Source organism: Schistocerca americana, chromosome 3 (genome assembly GCF_021461395.2).
Source record: "Schistocerca americana isolate TAMUIC-IGC-003095 chromosome 3, iqSchAmer2.1, whole genome shotgun sequence".
Classification (NCBI taxonomy): domain Eukaryota; kingdom Metazoa; phylum Arthropoda; class Insecta; order Orthoptera; family Acrididae; genus Schistocerca; species Schistocerca americana.
In genome coordinates this window covers 645,933,998-645,957,008 of record NC_060121.1, presented here as the reverse complement: position 1 = coordinate 645,957,008, position 23,011 = coordinate 645,933,998, and the positions used below count along the sequence as shown (strand labels likewise).

Here is a 23,011-nt window from a genome sequence, read left to right as displayed (position 1 = left end):
TACTGCACACCTTTCTGCACAAGAGTCAAGGAAGTGCAATCTAAATGCAGACCGGATTTCTGCATAGTATTAACTGAGTGCCCCCCATGAACCATCAACCTTGCCACTGGTGGGGAGGCTTGCGTGCCTCAGCAATACAGATAGCTGTATTGTAGGTGCAACCACAACAGAGGGGTATTTGTTGAGAGGCCAGACAAACATGGGGTTCCTGAAAAGGGGCAGCAGCCTTTTCAGTAGTTATAGGGTCAACAGTCTGGATGATTGACTGATCTGGCCTTGTAACACTAACCAAAACGTCCTTGCTGTGCTGCTACTGCGAATGGCTGAAAGCAAAGGGGACTACAGACGTAATTTTTCCTGAGGGCATGCAGCTTTACTGTATGGTTAAATGATGATGGCATCCTCTTGGGTAAAATATTCCGGAGGTAAAATAGTCCCCCACTCAGATCTCTGGGTGGGAACTACTCAGGAGGACGTCGTTATCAGAAATGTGGAATGTCAGATCCCTAAATCGGGCACGTAGGTTGTTGTTGTTGTTGTTGTTGTGGTCTTCAGTCCTGAGACTGGTTTGATGCAGCTCTCCATGCAACTCTATCCTGTGCAAGCTTCTTCATCTTCCAGTACCTACTGCAACCTACATCCTTCTGCTTAGTGTATTCATCTCGTAGTCTCCCTCTACGATTTTTACCCTCCACGCTGCCCTCCAATGCTAAATTTGTGATCTCTTGATGCCTCAAAACATGTCCTACCAACCGATCCTTTCTTCTAGTCAAGTTGTGCCACAAACTTCTTTTCTCCCCAATCCTATTCAATACCTCCTCATTAGTTACGTGATCTACCCACCTTATCTTCGGCATTCTTCTGTAGCACCACATTTCAAAAGCTTCTATTCTCTTCTTGTCCAAACTGGTTATCGTCCATGTTTCACTTCCATACATGGCTACACTCCATACAAATACTTCAGAAACGACTTCCTGACACTTAAATCTATACTCGATGTTAACAAATTTCTCTTCTTCAGAAACGATTTCCTTGCCATTGCCAGTCTACATTTTATATCCTCTCTACTTCGACCATCATCAGTTATTTTACTGCCTAAATAGCAAAACTCCTTTACTACTTTAAGTGTCTCATTTCCTAATCCAATCCCCTCAGCATCACCCGATTTAATTTGACTACATTCCATTATCCTCGTTTTGCTTTTGTTGATGTTCATCTTATATCCTCCTTTCAAGACACTGTCCATTCCGTTCAACTGCTCTTCCAAGTCCTTTGCTGTCTCTGACAGAATTACAATGTCATCGGCGAACCTCCAAGTTTTTACTTCTTCTCCATGAATTTTAATACCTACTCCAAATTTTTCTTTTGTTTCCTTTACTGCTTGCTCAACATACAGATTTAATAACATCGGGGAGAGGCTACAACCATGTCTCACTCCTTTCCCAACCACTGCTTCCCTCTCATACCCCTCGACTCTTATAACTGCCATATGGTTTCTGTACAAATTGTAAATAGCCTTTCGCTCCCTATATTGTATCTCTTATTGAAGGAAATAGTGCGCATATAGTATTAGGAACGGAAAGTTGGTTAAAACCGGAAGTGAACAGTAACGAAATCCTAGACACAGAATGGAATATATACCGCAAGGATAGGATAAACGCCAATGGTGGAGGAGTATTTATAGCAGTAAAGAATTCAATAATATCCAGTGAAGTTATTAGCGAATGCGAATGTGAAATAATCTGGGTTAAGTTAAGTATCAAAGGTGGGTCAGATATGATAGTCGGATGCTTCTATAGACCACCTGCATCAGCAACCGTAGTAGTTGAGCGCCTCAGAGAGAACCTGCAGAACGTCGTGAAGAAGTTTCGCGATCATACTATTGTAATAGGGGGAGACTTCAATCTACCAGGTATAGAATGGGATAGTCACACAATCAGAACTGGAGCCAGGGACAGAGACTCTTGTGACATTATCCTGACTGCCTTGTCCGAGAATTACTTCGAGCAGATAGTTAGAGAACCAACTCGTGAAGCTAACGTTTTAGACCTCATAGCAACAAATAGACCGGAACTTTTCGACTCCGTGAATGTAGAAGAGGGTATCAGTGATCATAAGTCAGTGGTTGCATCAATGACTACAAGTGTAATAAGAAATGCCAAGAAAGGAAGGAAAATATATTTGCTTAACAAGAGTGATAGGGCACAAATCGCAGAATATCTGAGTGACCACCATCAAACGTTCATTTCTGAGGAAGAGGATGTGGAACAAAAATGGGAAAAATTCAGAAACATCGTCCAGTACGCCTTAGATAAGTTCGTACCGACTAAGGTCCAAAGCGAGGGGAAAGATCCACCGTGGTATAACAATCATGTACGAAAGGTACTACGGAAACAAAGAAAGCTTCATCATAGGTTTAAGAGTAGTCGAATCATAGCTGATAAGGAAAAGCTGAACGAAGCGAAAAAGAGCGTAAAGAGAGCAATGAGAGAAGCATTCAACGAATTCGAACATAAAACATTGGCAAACAATCTAAACAAGAACCCTAAAAAGTTTTGGTCATATGTAAAATCGGTAAGCGGATCTAAATCCCCTATTCAGTCACTCGTTGACCACGATGGCACCGAAACAGAGGACGACCGAAGAAAGGCAGAAATACTGAATTCAGTGTTCCGAAACTGTTTCACTGCGGAAAATCGTAACACGGTCCCTGACTTCAGCCGTCGCACGGACGCCAAAATGGAAAATATTGAAATAAACGATATCGGAATTGAAAAACAACTGCTATCACTTAGTAGCGGAAAAGCATCCAGACCAGACGAGATACCCTTAAGATTCTACAGTGATTATGCTAAAGAACTTGCCCCCTTTCTATCAGCAATTTATCGTAGATCGCTATAAGAACGTAAAGTACCTAGCGACTGGAAGAAAGCGCAGGTCGTTCCCATTTTCAAGAAGGGTCATAAATCAGATGCGAATAATTATAGGCCTATTTCGCTTACGTCAATCTGTTGTAGAATAATGGAACATGTTTTGTGTTCTCGTATTATGACGTTCTTAGATAATACAAATCTCCTTCATCATAACCAACATGGATTCCGCAAACAGAGATCATGTGAAACTCAGCTCGCCCTATTTGCCCAAGAAATTCACAGTGCCGTAGACACTGGCGAGCAGATTGATGCCGTATTTCTGGACTTCAGGAAGGCATTTGATACGGTTCCGCACTTACGTTTAGTGAAAAAAATACGAGCTTACGGAATATCGGACCAGGTTTGTGATTGGATTCAGGATTTCCTAGAAGAAAGAACACAACATGTCATTCTTAACGGTTCAAAATCTGCAGATGTAGAGGTAATTTCGGGAGTACCGCAGGGAAGCATGATAGGACCTTTATTGTTTACAATATACATAAATGACTTAGTTGACAACATCGGTAGCTCCGTGAGGCTATTTGCAGATGACACGGTTGTCTACAAGAAAGTAGCAACATCAGAAGACTCGTACGTACTCCAGGAGGACCTGCAGAGGATTAATGCATGGTGCGACAGCTGGCAGCTTTCCCTAAACATAGATAAATGTAATATAATGCGCATACATAGGGGCAGAAATCCATTCCAGTACGATTATGCCATAGGTGGTAAATCATTGGAAGCGGTAACGACCGTAAAATACTTAGGAGTTACTATCCGGAGCGATCTGAAGTGGAATGATCACATAAAACAAATAGTGGGAAAAGCAGGCGCCAGGTTGAGATTCATAGGAAGAATTCTAAGAAAATGTGACTCATCGACGAAAGAAGTAGCTTACAAAACGCTTGTTCGTCCGATTCTTGAGTATTGCTCATCAGTATGGGACCCTTACCAGGTTGGATTAATAGAAGGGATAGACATGATTCAGCGAAAACCAGCGCGATTCGTCATGGGGACATTTAGTCAGCGCGAGAGTGTTACGGAGATGCTGAACAAGCTCCAGTGGCGGACACTTCAAGAAAGGCGTTACGCAATACGGAGAGGTTTATTATCGAAATTACGAGAGAGCACATTCCGGGAAGAGATGGGCAACATATTACTACCGCCCACATATATCTCGCGTAATGATCACAACGAAAAGATCCGAGAAATTAGAGCAAATACGGAGACTTACAAGCAGTCGTTCTTCCCACGCACAATTCGTGAATGGAACAGGGAAGGGGGGATCAGATAGTGGTACAATAAGTACCCTCCGCCACACACCGTAAGGTGGCTCGCGGAGTATAGATGTAGATGTAGATATTTTACCCCTGCCACCTTCAGAATTTGAAAGAGAGTATTCCAGTTAACGTTGTCAAAAGCTTTCTCTAAGTCTACAAATGCTAGAAACTAAGGTTTGCCTTTTCTTAATCTTTCTTCTAAGATAAGTCGTAAGGTTAGTATTGCTTCACGTGTTCCTACATTTCTACGGAATCCAAACTGATCTTCCCCGAGGTCCGCTTCTACCAGTTTTTTCATTCGTCTGTAAAGAATTCGCGTTAGTATTTTGCAGCTGTAACTTATTAAACTGATAGTTCGGTAATTTTCACATCTGTCAACACCTGTTTTCTTTGGGATTGGAATTATTATATTCTTCTTGAAGTCTGTGGGTATTTCGCCTGTCTCATACATCTTGCTCACCAGATGGTAGAGTTTTGTCAAGACTGGCTCTCCCAAAGAGATCAGTAGTTCTAATGGAATGTTGTCTACTCCCAGGGCCTTGTTTCGACTCAGGTCTTTCAGTGATCTGTCAAACTCTTCACTCAGTATCTTATCTCCCATTTCATCTTCATCTACATCCTCTTCCATTTCCATAATATTGTCCTCAAGTACATCGCCCTTGTACAAACCCTCTATATACTCCTTCCACCTCTCTGCCTTCCCTTCTTTGCTTAGAACTGGGTTGCCATCTGAGCTCTTGATATTCATACAAGTGGTTCCCTTCTCTCCAAAGGTCTCTTTAATTTTCCTGTAGGCAGTATCTATCTTACCCCTAGTGAGACAAGCCTCTACATCCTTACATTTGTCCTCTAGCTATCCCTGCTTAGCCATTTTGCACTTCCTGTCGATCTCATTTTTGAGACGTTTGAATTCCTTTTTGCCTGCTTCATTTACTGCATTTTTATATTTTCTCCTTTCATCAATTAAATTCAGTATTTCTTCTGTTACCCAAGGATTTCTATTAGCCCTCGTCTTTTTACCTACTTGATCCTCTGCTGCATTCCCTACTTCATCCCTCAGAGCTACCCATTCTTCTTCTACTGTATTTCTTTCCCCCATTCCTGTCAATTGTTCCCTTATGCTCTCCCTGAAACTCTCTACAACCTCTGGTTTAGTCAGTCTATCCAGGTCCCATCTCCTTAAATTCCCGCCTTTTTGCAGTTTCTTCAGTTTCAATCTGCAGTTCATAACCAATAGATTGTGGTCAGAATCCACATCTGCCCCTGGAAATGTCTTACAATTTAAAACTTGGTTCCTAAATCTCTGTCTTACCATTATGTAATCTATCTGATACCTTTTAGTATCTCCAGGATTCTTCCAGGTATACAACCTTCTTTCATGATTCTTGAACCAAGTGTTAGCTACGATTAAGTTATGCTCTGTGCAAAATTCTACAAGGCGGCTTCCTCTTTCATTTCTTCCACCCAATCCATATTCAACTACTATGTTTCCTTCTCTCCCTTTTCCTACTGACGAATTCCAGTCACCTATGACTATTAAATTTTCGTCTCCCTTCACTACCTGAATAATTTCTTTTATCTCGTCATACACTTCATCAATTTCTTCGTCATCTGCAGAGCTAGTTGGCATATAAACTTGTACTACTGTAGTAGGCATGGGCTTTGTGTCTATCTTGGCCACAATAATGCATTCACTATGCTGTTTGTAGTGGCTAACCTGCACTCCTATTTTTTTTATTCATTATTAAACCTACTCCTGCATTACCCCTATTTGATTTTGTATTTATAACCCTGTAACCACCTGACCAAAAGTCTTGTTCCTCCTGCCACCGAACTTCACTAATTCCCACTATATCTAACTTTAACCTATCCATTTCCCTTTTTAAATTTTCTAACCTACCTGCCTGATTAAGGGATCTGACATTCCACGCTCCGATCCGTAGAATGCCAGGTTTCTATCTCCTTATAACGACGTCCTCTTGAGTAGTCCCCGCCCTGAGATCCAAATGGGGGACTATTTTACCTCCGGAATATTTTACCCAAGAGGACGCCATCATCATTTAATCATACAGTAAAGCTGCATGTCCTCGGGAAAAATTACGGCTGTAGTTTCCCCTTGCTTTCATCCGTTCGCAGTACCAGCACAGCAATGCCGATTTGGTTAATGTTACAAGGCCAGATCAGTCAATCATCCAGACTGTTGCCCCTGCAACTACTGAAAAGGCTGCTGCCCCTCTTCAGGAACCACATGTTTGTCTGACCTCTCAACAGATACCCCTCCGTTGTGGTTGCACCTACGGTACGGCCACCTGTATCGCTGAGGCACGCGAGCCTCCCCACCAACGACAAGGTCCATGGTTCATGGGGGGAGGTTAAAAATTTAAAAAGGGAAATGGATAGGTTAAAGTTAGATATTGTGTCAATTAGTGAAGTTCAGTGACGGGAGGAACAAGACTTCTAGTCAGGTGACTACAGGGTTATAAATGCAATATCAAGTAGGGATAATGCAGGAGTAGGTTTAATAATGAATAAAAAATAGGAATGAGGGTAAGCTACTGCAAACAGCATAGTGAATGCATTATTGTGGCCAATATAGACATGAAGCCCACACCTACCACAGTAGTTCAAGTTTATATGCCTAGTAGCTCCGCAGATGATGAAGAGATTGATGAAATGTATGATGAGATAAAAGAAATTATTCAGATAGTGAAGGGAGACGAAAATTTAATAGTCATGGGTGACTGGAATTCGATAGTAGCAAAAGGAAGAGAAGGAAACGTAATAGGTGAACAAGGAATGGGGGTAATAAAGGAAAGATGAAGCTGTCTGGTAGAATTTTGCACAGAGCATAACTTAATCATAGCTAACACTTGGTTCAAGAATCATGAAAGAAGGTTGTATACATGGGAGAACCCTGGAGATACTAAAAGGTATAAAATAGTTTATATAATGGTAAGACAGAGATTTAGGAACCAGGTTTTAAATTTTAAGACATTTCCAGAGGCAGATGTGGACTCTGACCACAATCTATTGGTTATGAACTGTAGATTAAAACTGAAGAAACTGCAAAAAGGTGGGAATTTAAGGAGATGGGACCTGGATAAACTAAAAGAACCAGAGGTTGTACAGAGTTTCAGGGAGAGCATAAGGGAACAATTGACAGGAATGGTGGAAAGAAGTACAGTAGAAGAAGAATGGGTAGCTCTGAGGAATGAAGTAGTGAAGGCAGCAGAGGATCAAGTAGGTAAAAAGACGAGGGCTAGTAGAAATCCTTGGGTAACAGAAGAAATATTGAACTTAATTGACGAAAGGAGAAAATACAAAAATGCAGTAAATGAAGCAGGCCAAAAGGAATACAGACGTCTCAAAAATGAGATTGACAGGAAGTGCAAAATGGCTAAGCAGGGATGGCTGGAGGACAAATGTAAGGATGTAGAGGCATTTCTCAGTAGGGGTAAGATAGATAATGCCTACAGGAAAATTAAAGAGACCTTTGGAGAAAAGAGAACCCTTGTATGAATATCAAGATCTCAGATGGAAACCCAGTTCTAAGCAAAGAAGGGAAAGCAGAAAGGTGGAAGGAGTATATACAGGGTGTTATAAAAAGGTACAGCCAAACTTTCAGGAAACATTCCTCACACACAAATAAAGAAAAGATGTTATGTGAATATGTGTCCGGAAATGCTTAATTTCCATGTTAGAGCTGATTTTAATTTCGTCGGTATGTACTGTACTTCCTCGATTCACCGCCAGTTGGCCCAATTGAAGGAAGGTAATGTTGACTTTGGTGCTTGTGTTGACATGCGACTCATTGCTCTACAGTATTAGCATCAAGCACATCAGTACGTAGCATCAACAGATTAGTGTTCATCACGAACGTGGTTTTGCAGTCAGTGCAATGTTTACAAATGTGGAGTTGGCAGATGCCCATTTGATGTATGGATTAGCACGGGAGAATAGCTGTGGCGCGGTACGTTTGTATCGAGACGGATTTCCAGAACGAAGGTGTCCCGACAGGAAGACGTTCGAAGCAATTGAATGGCGTCTTAGGGAGCACGGAACATTCCAGCCTATGACTCGCGACTGGGGAAGACCTAGAACGACGAGGACACCTGCAATGGATGAGGCAATTCTTCGTGCAGTTGACGATAACCCAAATGTGAGCGTCAGAGAAGTTGCTGCTGTACAAGGTAACGTTGACCACGTCACTGTATGGAGAGTGCTACGGGAGAACCAGTTGTTTCCGTACCATGTACAGGGTGTGCAGGCACGATCAGCAGCTGATTGGCCTCCACGGGTACACTTCGGCGAATGGTTCATCCAACAATGTGTCAATCCTCATTTCAGTGCAAATGTTCTCTTTACGGATGAGGCTTCATTACAACGTGATCAAATTGTAAATTTTCACAATCAACATGTGTGGGCTGATGAGAATCCGCACGCAATTGTGCAATCACGTCATCAACACAGATTTTCTGTGAGCGTTTGGGCAGACATTGTTGGTGATGTCTTGATTGGGCCCCATGTTCTTCCACCTACGTTCAATGGACCACGTTATCATGATTTCATACGGGATACTCTACCTGTGCTGCTAGAACATGTGCCTTTACAAGTACGACACAACATGTGGTTCATGCACGATGGAGCTCCTGCACATTTCAGTCAAAGTGTTTATACACTTCTCAACAACAGATTCGGTGACTGATGGATTGGTAGAGGCGGACCAATTCCATGGCCTCCACGCTCTCCTGACCTCAACCCTCTTGACTTTCATTTATGTGGGCATTTGAAAGCTCTTGTCTACGCAACCCCAGTACCAAATGTAGAGACTCTTCGTGCTCGTATTGTGGATGGCTGTGATACAATACACCATTCTCCAGGGCATCAGGGATTCCATGCGACGGAGGGTGGATGCATGTATCCTCGCTAGCGGAGGACATTTTGAACATTTCCTGTATCAAAGTGTTTGAAGTCACGCTGGTACGTTCTGTTGCTGCGTGTTTCCATTCCATGATTAAGGTCATTTGAAGAGAATTAATAAAATGAGCTCTAACATGGAAAGTAAGCGTTTATGGGCACATGTCCACATAACATATTTTCTTTCTTTGTGTGTCAGGAATGTTTCCTGAAAGTTTGGCCGTACCTTTTTGTAACACCCTGTAGAGGGTCTATACAAGGGCAATGTACTTAAGGACAATATTATGGAATCGAAGAGGATGTAGATGAAGATGAAATGGGAGATATGATACTGTGTGAAGAGTTTGGCAGAGCGCTGAAAGACTAAGTCAAAACAAGGTCCCTGGAGTAGACAACATTCCATTAGAACTACTGACAGCCTTGGGAGAACCAGCCCCGAAAAAACTCTACCATCTTGTGAGCAAAATGTATGAGACAAGTGAAATACCCTCAGGCTACAAGAAGAATATAATAATTCCAATCCCAAAGAAAGCAGGTGTTGACAGATGTGAAAATTACTGAGCTATCAGTTTAATAAGTCACAGCTGCAAAATACTACCACAAATTATTTACAGACAAATGGAAATACTGGTAGTAACCGACCTTAGGGAAGATCAGTCTGGATTCCGTAGAAATGTTGAAACACATGAGGCAATACCGAACCTATGACTTTATCTTCAAAGATAGATTAAGGAAAGGCAAACCTACGTTTTTAGCATTTGTAGACTTAGAGAAAGCTTTTGACAATGTTGACTGGAACACTCTCTTTCAAATTCTGAAGGTGGCAGGGGCCAAATACAGGGAGTGAAAAGCTATTTACAGTTTGTACAGAAACCAGGTGGCAGTTATAAGAGTCAAAGGGCATGACAGGGAAGCAGTAGTTGGGAAGGGAGTGAGACAGGGTTGTAGCCTATCCCCAATGTTATTCAATCTGTATATTGAGCAAGCAGTAAAAGAAACAAAAGAAAAATTCACAGTAGGCATTAAAATCCATGGAAAGAAATAAAAATGTTGAGGTTCACTGATGACATTGTAATTCTATCAGAGACTGCAAAGGATGTGGAAGAACAGTTGAATGGAATGGACAGTGTCTTGAAAGGAGGATATAAGATGAACATCAACAAAAGCAAATGAAGATAATGGAATGTAGTCGAATTAAGTCAGGTGATGCTGAGGGAATTATATTAGGAAATGAGACACTTAAAGTAGTAAAGGAGTTTTGCTATTTGGGGAGCAAAATAACTGATGACGGTCGAAGTAGAGAGGATATAAAATGTAGACTAGCAATGGCAAGGAAAGCGTTTCTGAAGAAGAGAAATTTGTTAACATACATTTAAGGAAGACGTTTCTGAAAGTATTTGTATGGAGTGTAGCCATGTATGGAAGTGAAACATGGATGATAAATAGTTTGGACAAGAAGAGAATAGAAGCTTTCGAAATGTGGTGCTACACAAGTATGTTGAAGATTAGATTGGTAGATCACATAACTAATGAGGAGGCATTGAATAGAACTGGGGAGAAGAGAAATTTGTAGCACAATTTGACTAGAAGAAGGGATCGATTAGTTGGACATGTTCTGAGGCATCAAGGGATCACCAATTTAGTATTGGACGGCAGCATGGAGGGTAAGAATCGTAGAGGGAGACCAAGAGATGAATACACTAATAAGATTCAGAAGGATGTAGGTTGCAGTAGGTACTGGGAGATGAAGCAGCTTTCACAGGATAGAGTAGCATGAAGAGCTGCATCAAACCAGTCTCTGGACTGAAGACCACAACAGCAACAACAACAACAACATTAATAGAGTGTAAGCTGCTACTCATATTAATAACAAGAAACAACAGTAAAGAACACACACACACACACACACACACACACACACACACACACACACACACTTATTGCCCAAACTGCCCATTCTGAGCCAGAAATATCCCCCACACCACAGCCATTCTCAATCCTGTGAATAATGACCTTTTGCTGTCTGTGGTTAAAGTAAAAGATAAAGTAATTGCGAGTTACTCTCCGTATTCCATAATGGTCCTACTTTTGGAGAAATATTTTGTGATCAACACAATCAAATGCCTTAGTTAAAGCAAAAACCTTTTGTTTAATCCATCCAGTACCTCACAGAGAAAAGAGAATATAGCATTTTCAGTTGTTAAACCACTTCCGAAGCTGAACTGTGCATTTGATAGCAAATTATGTGATACAAAATGAACAATTACCCTTACATACAAAGCCTTTTCAATAACTTTAGCACTGATGGCATAGAAATAGGTCCAAATTGTCTATAGTACCCCTTCCTCCATTTTTATAAAGCAGTTTTACTACTGAGTAATTAAATCATTCAGGAAACGGTGTTACATGATTCCCTGTAGAAACTAAGCTATTATTTCATTCACCAGCAATGCTCAAAAATGATTGTTAAATACTGTACATATATCTGACTTATCAGTAACAGCAATATTTTTGCTGCGAACTGACTTTATATCAATCACCTTGTGCTGTTGACCAGACACTTCCTTCACAACTGACCATACAGTTTTAATTTTATCCTGTGAATTAGCTATTCTATTTGCATACCACTTACATTTTGCCTTCCTAATATCATTTTAAGCACCTTACAACATAGTTTGTAATGGGCTACTGTAGATTGATTTGACTACTTCAAACATTTTGATATAATCTCCACTTTGTTCTACGTGATATCCTTATCCCACTAGTCACCCACCCACACTGCCTTTTACTACTAGTACCCTGTTTAGAATGTTCTAAAAGAAATAAACTCTCAAAGAGCATGAGAAATGTGTTGTGGAAAGCATTATATTTGCCTTCTATTTCATCAGAACTATAAAAATCCTGCCACTCTTGTTCTTTAGTGAGGTTTAAAATACTCTCTATTGTTATTGGATTAGTTGTTCTACATATTTTGTAACTACATATAACATTTGTTTGAGTACAAAAGCCTTTTTGTGTTAAAATTTGTGCATCATGGTCTGAAAGGTCATTCACCCATTTATTAACGGAATGCCCACCTAGTAATGAAGAATGAATAAAAATATTGTCTATAGTTGTGCTACTGTTCCCCTGCACCCTGGTTGGATAAAAAACACAGTATGCATCAGATCATATGAGATTAGGAGATCTACCAACATATGTTTCCTTGCACAATCACATACAAAATTAATACTGAAGTCACCAAATATAACTAATTTTTGGTCTTCCTATAAAGTGAACCAAGAACCCTCTCTAGCTTGAGCAGAAATGCTCTGAAGTCAGAGTTACGGGACCTATTACCAACAACAATTAGAAGTTTAGTTTCACTAAATTCAACTGCCCCTGCACAAGATTCAAATACCTGTTCAGTGCAGTGTCGTGATATGTCTACAGACTCAAATGGAATACTGTTTTTTCGTAAATGGCCACTCCCCCACTCCGCAAAGAACTCCTTCAAAAACAGCCAGGTAATATGTATCCTGGTAAAGGAAGCCTCTGAATTGTCAAATTATTTAAGTGGTGCTCCAATAAACCAATAAGGTCAAAGTCAACATCTATAAGCAGTTCACTAACTTTATCTCTTATACCTTTTATATATTGCTGAAATATGCTAATTCCTTCTCTTCTTGGGTAACTGACCACCTCTGAAAGTGATTCCTTTGTTAGAGGGACTTCCTTTACACAGGTATACCTATCAGCTGACTTCGGTCTAAAAAAGGTGCAGCTCTAACACCAACTACTGCAGGAATTTTCCCATGAGTGATGAAACCACCACCCACTACAATGTCGCCTATAAGCTTTTCCAGCCTCTCCTTCCCATACCTATTGAAGTGCAGGCCATACCTAGTGAAACCCAATGTATTGATAGAGTCAACTGACATCACCACAATGTCAGCCATGCCCTCTGCCATCAGTGCCTTCTCCAGCCCCATACCAAGCGAGGTGGTGCAGTGGTTAGCACACTGGACTCGCATTCAGGACGGCAGTTCAAAGCCGTCTCTGGCCATCCTGATTAAGAGTTTCCATGATTCTCATAAATTATTTCAGGCAAATGCCGGGATGGTTCCTTTGAAAGGGCATGGCCGATTTCCTTCCCCATCCTTCTCTCATCCGACTTGTGCTCCATCTATAATGACCTCATTGTCGACGGGATGTTAAACACTTATCTCCTCCTCCTCCCTTCTCCATCCCCCTGTTAACAGGCCTACCAGCAGCAGTTAGATGAGGGCTCATGGTGTTGAAACAATTGCATGAAGTGCACATTAGTGCCACCAGTGTGAGTAGCTATCTTTACCAGGTCACCATCTACATCATATTCCCTGTCCCTACCAAGACCGTTCCCTGCTCCACCCACTATCACTACCTGATCCTCTTTTGGAAAATTCCTACATAACTCTCCTATGCTGTCAGTCACCTGAGCCAACTCTGCACTAGGCTTCACAATGCTGGTGACCTGGTACTCAGTCCTCAATACTTCCTGCAACTGCTGGCCCACACCTCTACCAAGCGAACTACCTTGCAGCAGAACCTTCTTCTTTCTGTTAGCATTTGCAACTGACTTAGGTTTCCTATCCGTTGCATACACGCAAAGTACAACTGTTTGAATATCTCCTTCTCCTAGCTGCATTCTTACCAACTGCCAGTTCCCATTCTCCAGCACCCTTCACCCTCTTCAACCTATCTAATTCCTCCTTTGCATCTTGTAGCTGCACCTGAATGGCACAGATCTTAAGCTCCTGCTCCTCTATCAGCTTATTTCGGCTACAGATTCTGCATTCTCAGGAGAGGACCTCACTAGAGTGCCCACTGGCCTCCCCACTGTATTCCCCATAATGAAAATACTTTGAACAAATACCACACTGTAACCCACTACTCGCAAGCGTACGATAAAGTCCACACTTCTCACTAATAGTAAAATTTTAACAGTTACTGAAAAAACTAAACATCTGTGTTACCTACATTCAATTACAACAGCTATTTAAAGAACTAACAATAGTGATCTCCAAATTCTCTCTCTACTAAGAAAGCAACAACTTTTATTAATACTACCCATTGGTATTTTTTGTGATCTCTCAAAGGCCTCTGACTGTGTAAATCATGGAATTCTTTTAGATAAGCTACATCATTATGGTTTGAGGGGGGCAGTGCACAAATGGTTTAATTCATACTTAACTGGAAGAATGCAGAAAGTTGAAATAAGTGGTTTATGTAATGTTAAAACAACAGCTGCTTCCTCAAACTGGGGGGTTATCAAGTACAGGGTCCCACAGGGTTCAGTCTTAGGTCCTTTACTGTTCTTGATATACATTAATGACTTACCATTCCACATTGATGAAGATGCAAAGTTAGTTCTTTTTGCTGATGATACAAGTATAGTAATACCATCCAAAAACCAAGAACTAAGTGATGTAATTGTAAATGATGTTTTTCACAAAATTATTAAGTGGTTCTCAGCAAATGGACTCTCTTTAAATTTTGATAAAACACAATATATACAGTTCCGTACAGTAAATGGCACAACTCCAGTAATAAATATAGACTTTGAACAGAAGTCTGTAACTAAGGTAGAATTTTCAAAATTTTTAGGTGTGCCCATTGATGAAAGGTTAAACTGGAAGCAACACTTTGATGGTCTGTTGAAACGTCTGAGCTCAGCTACGTATGCTATTAGGGTTATTGCAAATTTTGGTGATACAAATCTCAGTAAATTAGCTTACTATGCCTACTTTCATTCACTGCTTTCGTATGGCATCATATTCTGGAGTAATTCATCGTTGAGTAGAAAAGTATTCATTGCTCAAAAACGTGTAATCAGAATAATTGCTGGAGCCCACCCACGGTCATCCTGCAGACATCTACTTAAGGACCTAGGGATCTTCACAGTAACCTCACAGTATATATATTCACTTATGAAATTTGTTGTTAATAATCAAACCTAGTTCAAAAGTAATAGCAGTGTGCATAGCTATAACACCAGGAGAAAGGATGATCTTCACTATGCAGGGTTAAATCTGACTTTGGCACAGAAAGGGGTAAATTATGCTGCCACAAAAGTCTTTGGTCACCTACCAAACAGCATCAAAAGCCTGACAGATAGCCAACCAACATTTAAAAATAAATTAAAAGAATTTCTAGATGACAACTCCTTCTACTCATTGGCTGAATTTTTAGATATAAATTAAGGGAAAAAAAACTACTTAAACATTAGTGTCATGCAATATTTTGTGTAATGTAATATCTTGTACAGACATCTTTTATTAACCTGACACGTTCCACATCATTACGAAGTGTCTTATTCATGATCTATGGAACAAGTATTAATCTAATCTAATCTAATCTAATCTAACTACTAAACCCCAACTAATACCAATACCACCAAAACTTCATACAATTTGTTAACTAAAATTCAAATGGCCCCTGGAAGACTCAATGAAATTAAAATAGTGAATGAAAATTTTACTGAAGTATTTCAGTAGAAACAATAAGAAGCATTTGCTGAAAATTACCACACAAAATTTACTAAATGACTTCAACACACAGACAACACTAAAAAACACAGTGGGCAAATATTTCCAAAAGTTTATTAAACTGTTATTTTGCCACAAACAGCATGAGGAACCATTGAAAACTACTAAATTTAATAACTACATAACAGTGCACAAACAACTTTGTCAGAACTTAAATGAAGAACCATTCCAGCTGCAACTGCACACTGCGAAATGTTACTGCTAATATTTGGATGAACGATTGAAAACTACTAAATTCAATATTCGAATACAGCACTTCGACAGCACTTAAGTTTAGAACCGCTACAGCTGCAACTCCACACCACAAAATGTAAGCATACCACTGAGTCCTGGGACTTGGATGAACAATGTAAGCACACTCACAAATACCAGACCACTCGAATCAATAACAAAGAAAGGAAGACTGAGATAAATGAAAATACACTAATAAGCTACTTTTACAGCTAATGTTAACACAAATAAACTTTAGAATAAGTAACTGAAGACTAAAACTTTACAAAATATTCACAAGCAACTTTAACAGCAGTCCAGTACACATGATGTCACACCAAAGAGTCCAGATGTAATCAACTCTACCTTTGAGAGGTAGACATACAAACAGATTAGGAGCACAGCCATGGGAACCATGATGGCTCCTTCCTATGCCAACCTGTTCATGGATTGCTTGCAGAGAGCTTTCCTGGAATAAGCCTTCACCCACTGGCTTTGTTTAGATATATTGATGACATCTTTGCATTATGGATTCGTGGTAAGGTTGACCTGTTAAAGTCTTGGACCCTCTAAATACATTCTACTCATTAAATTTCATATGGTCCTATTTCGAATCCCATGTCACTTTCCTCAATATTGACCTCATATTCACCGAAGGTTAACTACACACTTCTGTTCACATTAAACCTATTAACCAACAATAGTACTTACATTTTGGCATCCTTTGCACGTTGTATGTTCCCTCCCATAAAGCCCTTGCATTTGATGCGAAAAAATATTTGTTACAATGCAGACTGTTTGCAGCAGTATACCACAATTCTCATCTTGACCTTCACAGTACATAATTACCTCACCAGCCTAGCTCAAAAGTAGATTTCCCAGGCCATCACATCTAATCCTGGTACTGCTCGTGCCTCCAAAAAATAACTTACAAGAACACCTCTTGTCACTCAGTATTATTCTGGTCTCTAATGCATTAATCTGCTACTTCAACAAGGCTAGGACTCTGTCCAACATTTTGCGCACCACACCTAGAACAGCTTTTTGTCACCCTCCCAATCTCTGCAATATCTTTATCAGAATCTATTCTCCTTCTGCTCCATTTCCATACCAATGGCTCCTACCCCATGACCATCCCCACTGCAAGACTTGCCCTATGTACCCTCCTACCACCACGTATACCAGCCCTGTAACTGGCATAACATTCTTTGAAAGTGAGAGCCACTTGTACAACAACACATGTTTTACACCAGCTATTATGCAAACACTGTTTGATCTCTTACACTGCCATGACTACCATCAAGTCTTCAGCTAGGATGGCAGACATTGGCAGAGAGTGTTTACTGGCAACAACAATTCCTGTTGCAGAGCATGCTCTACAGCATGACACTCATGACCTCAGTGCCTGTTTCACTACATGTGCCATATGCATTCTTCTCCCAGACACCAGTTTCTCAGAACTGTGGAGGTGGGAACTGGTGTTACATGTCCTTGGTTCTTGCCAACCACTTGGACTTAATTCAGGTTAATTTCTTTGCTCTCAGCAATTATAGTCGTAACTACTCCTTTCTTCATTCCCTTTCAATTTTCTACATCTTTCATTTTCTGACCTGTCTATTTTTCCATTTGCCCCCAACTCTATCATGTGCACTTATCTTTCTGCTCTTATTAAATTATGCACAGTGTTTTGGCAATAATCTCTGTCTTGTATATTACCCTAACTCCCACCTTTAAGCTCTTAGGTTTTAAAATCTCATCCGGTGCAGTCTCCCACAATCAGTCTTTCCTTTACATCCCGTCTGGTAAGTCTTCCTTGACCCACCATTCTGAGTAATTTTTCTGAACTCTCCTCATTTTATAAACCTCACCAGTTCCTTTCCTTCACCACTCTCCCTTCCCCTTCAAATGCTTCAAATGGCTCTAGATTAGATTAGATTAATACTAGTTCCATGGATCATGAATACGATATTTCGTAATGATGTGGAATGAGTCGAATTTTCCAATACATGACATAATTAGGTTAATTTAACAACATACTTAAGTTAATATAACAACTTTATTTTTTTTGTGTTTTTTGTTTTTCTTTATTTTTTATTTTTATTTTTTTAATATTTTTGTTTTGTTTTTTTTTTTTTCTTTTTTTTCTTAATTTATATCTAAAAATTCCTCTATGGAGTAGAAGGAGTTGTCATTCAGAAATTCTTTTAATTTCTTCTTAAGTACTTGTTGGTTATCTGTCAGACTTTTGATACTATTTGGTAAGTGACCGAAGACTTTAGTGCCCTTATAATTCACCCCTTTCTGTGCCAAAGTTAGATTTAATCTTGAATAGTGAAGATCGTCCTTTCTCCTAGTATTGTAGTTATGCACACTGCTATTACTTTTGAATTGGGTTTGGTTGTTAATAACAAATTTCATAAGAGAGTATATATACTGAGAAGCTACTGTGAATATCCCTAGATCCTTAAATAAATGTCTGCAGGATGATCTTGGGTGGACTCCAGCTATTATTCTGATTACACGCTTTTGTGCAATAAATACTTTATTCCTCAGTGATGAATTACCCCAAAATATGATGCCATATGAAAGCAATGAGTGAAAATAGGCGTAGTAAGCTAATTTACTAAGATGTTTATCACCAAAATTTGCAATGACCCTTATTGCATAAGTAGCTGAACTCAAACGTTTCAGCAGATCATCAATGTGTTTCTTCCAATTTAATCTCTCATCAATGGACATACCTAAAAATTTGGAATATTCTACCTTAGCTATATGCTTCTGATTAAGGTCTATATTTATTAATGGCGTCATACCATTCACTGTACGGAACTGTATGTACTGTGTCTTATCAAAATTCAGTGAGAGTCCGTTTACAAGGAACCACTTAGTAATTTTCTGAAAGACAGTATTGACAATTTCATCAGTTAATTCTTGTTTCTCAGGTGTGATTACTATACTTGTATCATCAGCAAAGAGAACTAACTTTGCCTCTTCATGAATATAGAATGGCAAGTCATTAATATATAATAAGAACAACAAAGGTCCCAAGACTGACCCTTGTGGAACCCCATTCTTGATAGTTCCCCAGTTTGAGGAATGTGCTGATTTTTGCATGTTACGAGAACTACTTATTTCAACTTTCTGCACTCTTCCAGTTAGGTACGAATTAAACCATTTGTGCACTGTCCCACTCATGCCACAATACTTGAGCTTGTCTAGCAGAATTTCATGATTTACACAATCAAAAGCCTTTGAGAGATCACAAAAAATCCCAATGGGTGGTGTTCGGTTATTCAGATCATTCAAAATTTGACTGGTGAAAGCATATATGGCATTTTCTGTTGAAAAACCTTTCTGGAAACCAAACTGACATTTTGTTAGTACTTCATTTTTACAGATATGTGAAGCTATTCTTGAATACATTACTTTCTCAAAAATTTTGGATAAAGCTGTTAGAAGAGAGATTGGACGGTAATTGTTGACATCAGATCTATCCTCCTTTTTATGCAAAGGTATAACAATAGCATATTTCAGTCTATCAGGGAAAATGCCCTGTTCCAGAGAGCTATTACACAGGTGGCTGAGAATCTTACTTATCTGTTGAGAACAAGCTTTTAGTATTTTGCTGGAAATGCCATCAATTCCATGTGAGTTTTTGCTTTTAAGCAAGTTTATTAATTTCCTAATTTCAGAGGGAGAAGTGGGTGAGATTTCAATTGTATCAAATTGCATAGGTATGGCCTCTTCCATTAACAGCCTAGCATCTTCTAATGAACACCTGGATCCTACTATATCCACAACATTTAGAAAATGATTATTAAAAATATTTTCAACTTCTGACTTTTTGTTCATAAAGCTCTGAGCACTATGGGACTTAACTTCTGAGGTCATCAGTCCCCTAGAACTTAGAACTACTACCTAACTAACCTAAGGACATCACACACATCCATGCCCGAGGCAGGATTCGAACCTGCGACCGTAGTGGTTGCGCGGTTCCAGACTATAGCGCCCAGAACCGCTCGACCACACCGGCCGGCCCTTCCCCTTAAACCCTTCTCCCAGAAGAAGGAGTCACTGGCTCCGAAAGCTTGAAAATGTAATTGCCTTTGTACATGTCTTTTTCTGCCATCGATTGGTGAGTCAATTTTTTATCTATCTAATTACACTATACATAATATAGTTACAGTGACTTCACACACACTTTATTATGATGACATACAGCATAAAATAAATTATGGATATGGATAAAGGTAGGTGTTGGTGTATGTGTGTGTGTGTGTGTGTGTGTGTGTGTGTGTGTGAGTGACAGAGACAGAGACAGAGAGAGAGAGAGAGAGAGAGAGAGAGAGATAAGAACCATTTGAAAGATGCTTTTTTTTCTCACATGTACTCTTATAATTGATGCAAGGGCATTTAACTGACTCAGAAAGTTTTCAGACAGGTAATATGCCTGAACTTATCTCTTTTGCTCCAATACATACTAACTGTATTTTTAGGAACTAAAGTATAAAATCATTTACATACCCCCATGTAACATAAAAGTAGGTTTCATACTGCGGGCCTGAGACCAAAGTATTCCAGGTACAACACAATGAATGACACTGCCATGATGTAGGAGTGTGACAGAATATGCAAAGTGAACAGTTGCCATTAATTCTTCTGAACTTCCAGTGTCCAGTACAGGTGCCTTCACAGGCTGGAAAGGATAAGACAGTTATTAAGTGGTACTGTTCACCCATTACACAGTTAGGAAAGATGCTCTTTGCCTCATAATGTAAATCTTCAGACAAACACAGTATACACAATGAGTTTTTAGAAAAGATGCTTACATTGTTACAAATAAACTTATGTCACCGCAAAAATACATTTTCATTACAACTGACAATACACTACTAGAAGTTAACATTCATGGCACTGGTATCTGTCGCTAGACACATGTGTAGACACTTAACACACCATTGAGGAATGAAGAGGAAGCAAATCAAAAAAGAATCTATATATACAAAATTATCATTTTATTGATACCAAGACATACTGCAAAAATTCAAATCTGTAACTTCAGCAATATTTTCTTTTTTTTTTTTTATTTTAATAACCATGATCATCTTCTGACATCTTACAGTAGATCACAGTTTTTCCAAACGTTATATCTGTAGCTACAAACATTCCTGCTGCTCCTTCATATCTAGCCATTCTCCATTCAGTCACTGGATCAGCCTTCTTTCACCTCTTGAAATCTAATAAACAGTGTTGTTGGACCATCTAATATCATTTCAACGAGCTACATGTTCCATTTTTATTAAAGACCTTTTATTTAATTCTATGTACTGATTTTACATGGTTGGTCCCATAATCTATATTACTATATAAAACAAGTCATTGGTCGGTTAGTTGGTTTGGAGAGAGAGGGACCGAACTGCATGGTCATCAGTCCGTTTTTCCATATTCAAACAGGTCATGAAGTAAAACCAAAGAAGTCTCGGAAGGAAGAAAGACAGAAATCTAACTGGGAAACACACTGAAAGAGAAAATGAAAGAAGCAAGACAAAAGGAGAAAACATGCACTGAAAGGAAAAAAGTGGTAGAAGGAATTAAAATAACACTGCAGATGGCCTGTGCTGGCTAATTACAAGAATAAAACAGGATGAGCCAGCCACTAAGCAACACACTAAAATCTCCAGCCTAAAAGCCAAGGCTAGAGGAACATGGATAGGGAAAAGATGAACACCACAGTGAACAAACACCAAAGAAAGAGTGAGGAAGAGTTAAAATGGAGGAAGGGGGAGACCAGGGAGAGAAGGCCAGACACGCACCCTTTGATTCTGTCATAAAAACCCCCTCACAAATAAAATGTAAAATTGTACCAGCTGTTGAGGCATTGTCTCCCAACACCATTGGCAGTGTGGTGGGAAGGTTAAAAGTCCACCACAGAGCAGCTAAAATTGGTCAGTTCAGTGAGATGTGGACAACAGTCAAGTGGGAACCACAGCAACACTGAGATGGGTCCTCGTGATGGACGAGGTGAACATGAGTCAGGTATGTATGGCCGATGTGGAGCTGGCAAAGGACAACAGAGTCCCTGTGAAAGGCTCGCATGGATGACCACCACACATTCATTGTCTACTTGATAACACATAGTTTATTTGTTGTACTGAGCGTGCACCATTCAGTATCCCAGGTCCGCAAACTTTAAGGCGTAAGACCGATCGGAGATCAGTCTCCGGTGGGCTGATGTGTCCAGAGTTGGTTTACTAGTAGCCTGTTTGGCCAGCCTGTCAGCAAGTTCATTGCCCAGGATCCTGACATGTCCTGGGATCCACGTGAAGGACACTGAACATGCACTGCTTCTGTAGGCATAAAGAGATTCCTGAATAGCCATTACCATAGGATGGTGAGGGAAGCACTGGTTGAGAGCTTGTATACTGTTTAAGGAGTCACTACAGATGATGAAGGACTCACCCGCACAGAAGCGGATATGCTCAAGAGCAGAAGAGATGGCTATCAACTCTGCTGTGAAAACACTGCAGCTATCCAGTAAGGAGTGCTGTTCAGTATGTCCAATGTGAGCATAAGCAAAGTCAACATGACCCGAACAATCGGCGTAGACAATTTCTGAGCCCTTGAACTCACGGAGAGTACAGAAAAATTGCTGGTGGAGGGCCTCAGGTGGAACTGAACATTTTGGGCCTTGCAACAGGCCCAGATGAAAGTGTGGCCAAGGCATGGCCCAAGGAGGCATACATGAGTGGACCCACAGGAAAGGTGGTATAGGGAAAGTGTCAAGTTCAGTAAGAGCCAACTGGACATGGACTGCAATTGAAATCCCCAATCTGGGCAGCAGTTACGGGAGATGGATCACTGTGTTAGTGAAAAGTAGGGGGTAATTTGAACGGTGAGGTGAACTACGAAAGTGGGCAGTATAACTGACAAGCAGTTGTTGTCACCTGATCTGCACTGGAGCAACGCCAGCTTCATTGAAGAGGCTATTCACCAGGCTTGTTCAGAAATCTCCCATCGCAAGTGAACTTCACAGTGGTGTACATGATCCAGCAGCTACAATACTGAGGGTGATGCTAAACCATACACCAGGCTCCCAGAGTCAAGATGGGATGCACAAGGGCATTGT

The 23,011-nt window shown here is 40.1% G+C and overlaps 1 protein-coding gene across 5 annotated transcripts in view; it reads right to left on the bottom strand.

Moving 5' to 3' along the window:
- The window catches only part of LOC124605465 (protein pigeon), a 498,287-nt gene that overhangs the window by 224,634 nt on the left and 250,642 nt on the right, over positions 1-23,011 (bottom strand). For all 5 annotated transcript variants that reach the window (XM_047137163.1, XM_047137164.1, XM_047137161.1 and 2 more), the window contains one exon: positions 20,410-20,581. In XM_047137163.1, the coding sequence (XP_046993119.1) occupies positions 20,410-20,581 (172 nt within the window). The remainder of the gene's footprint in view (positions 1-20,409; positions 20,582-23,011) is intronic.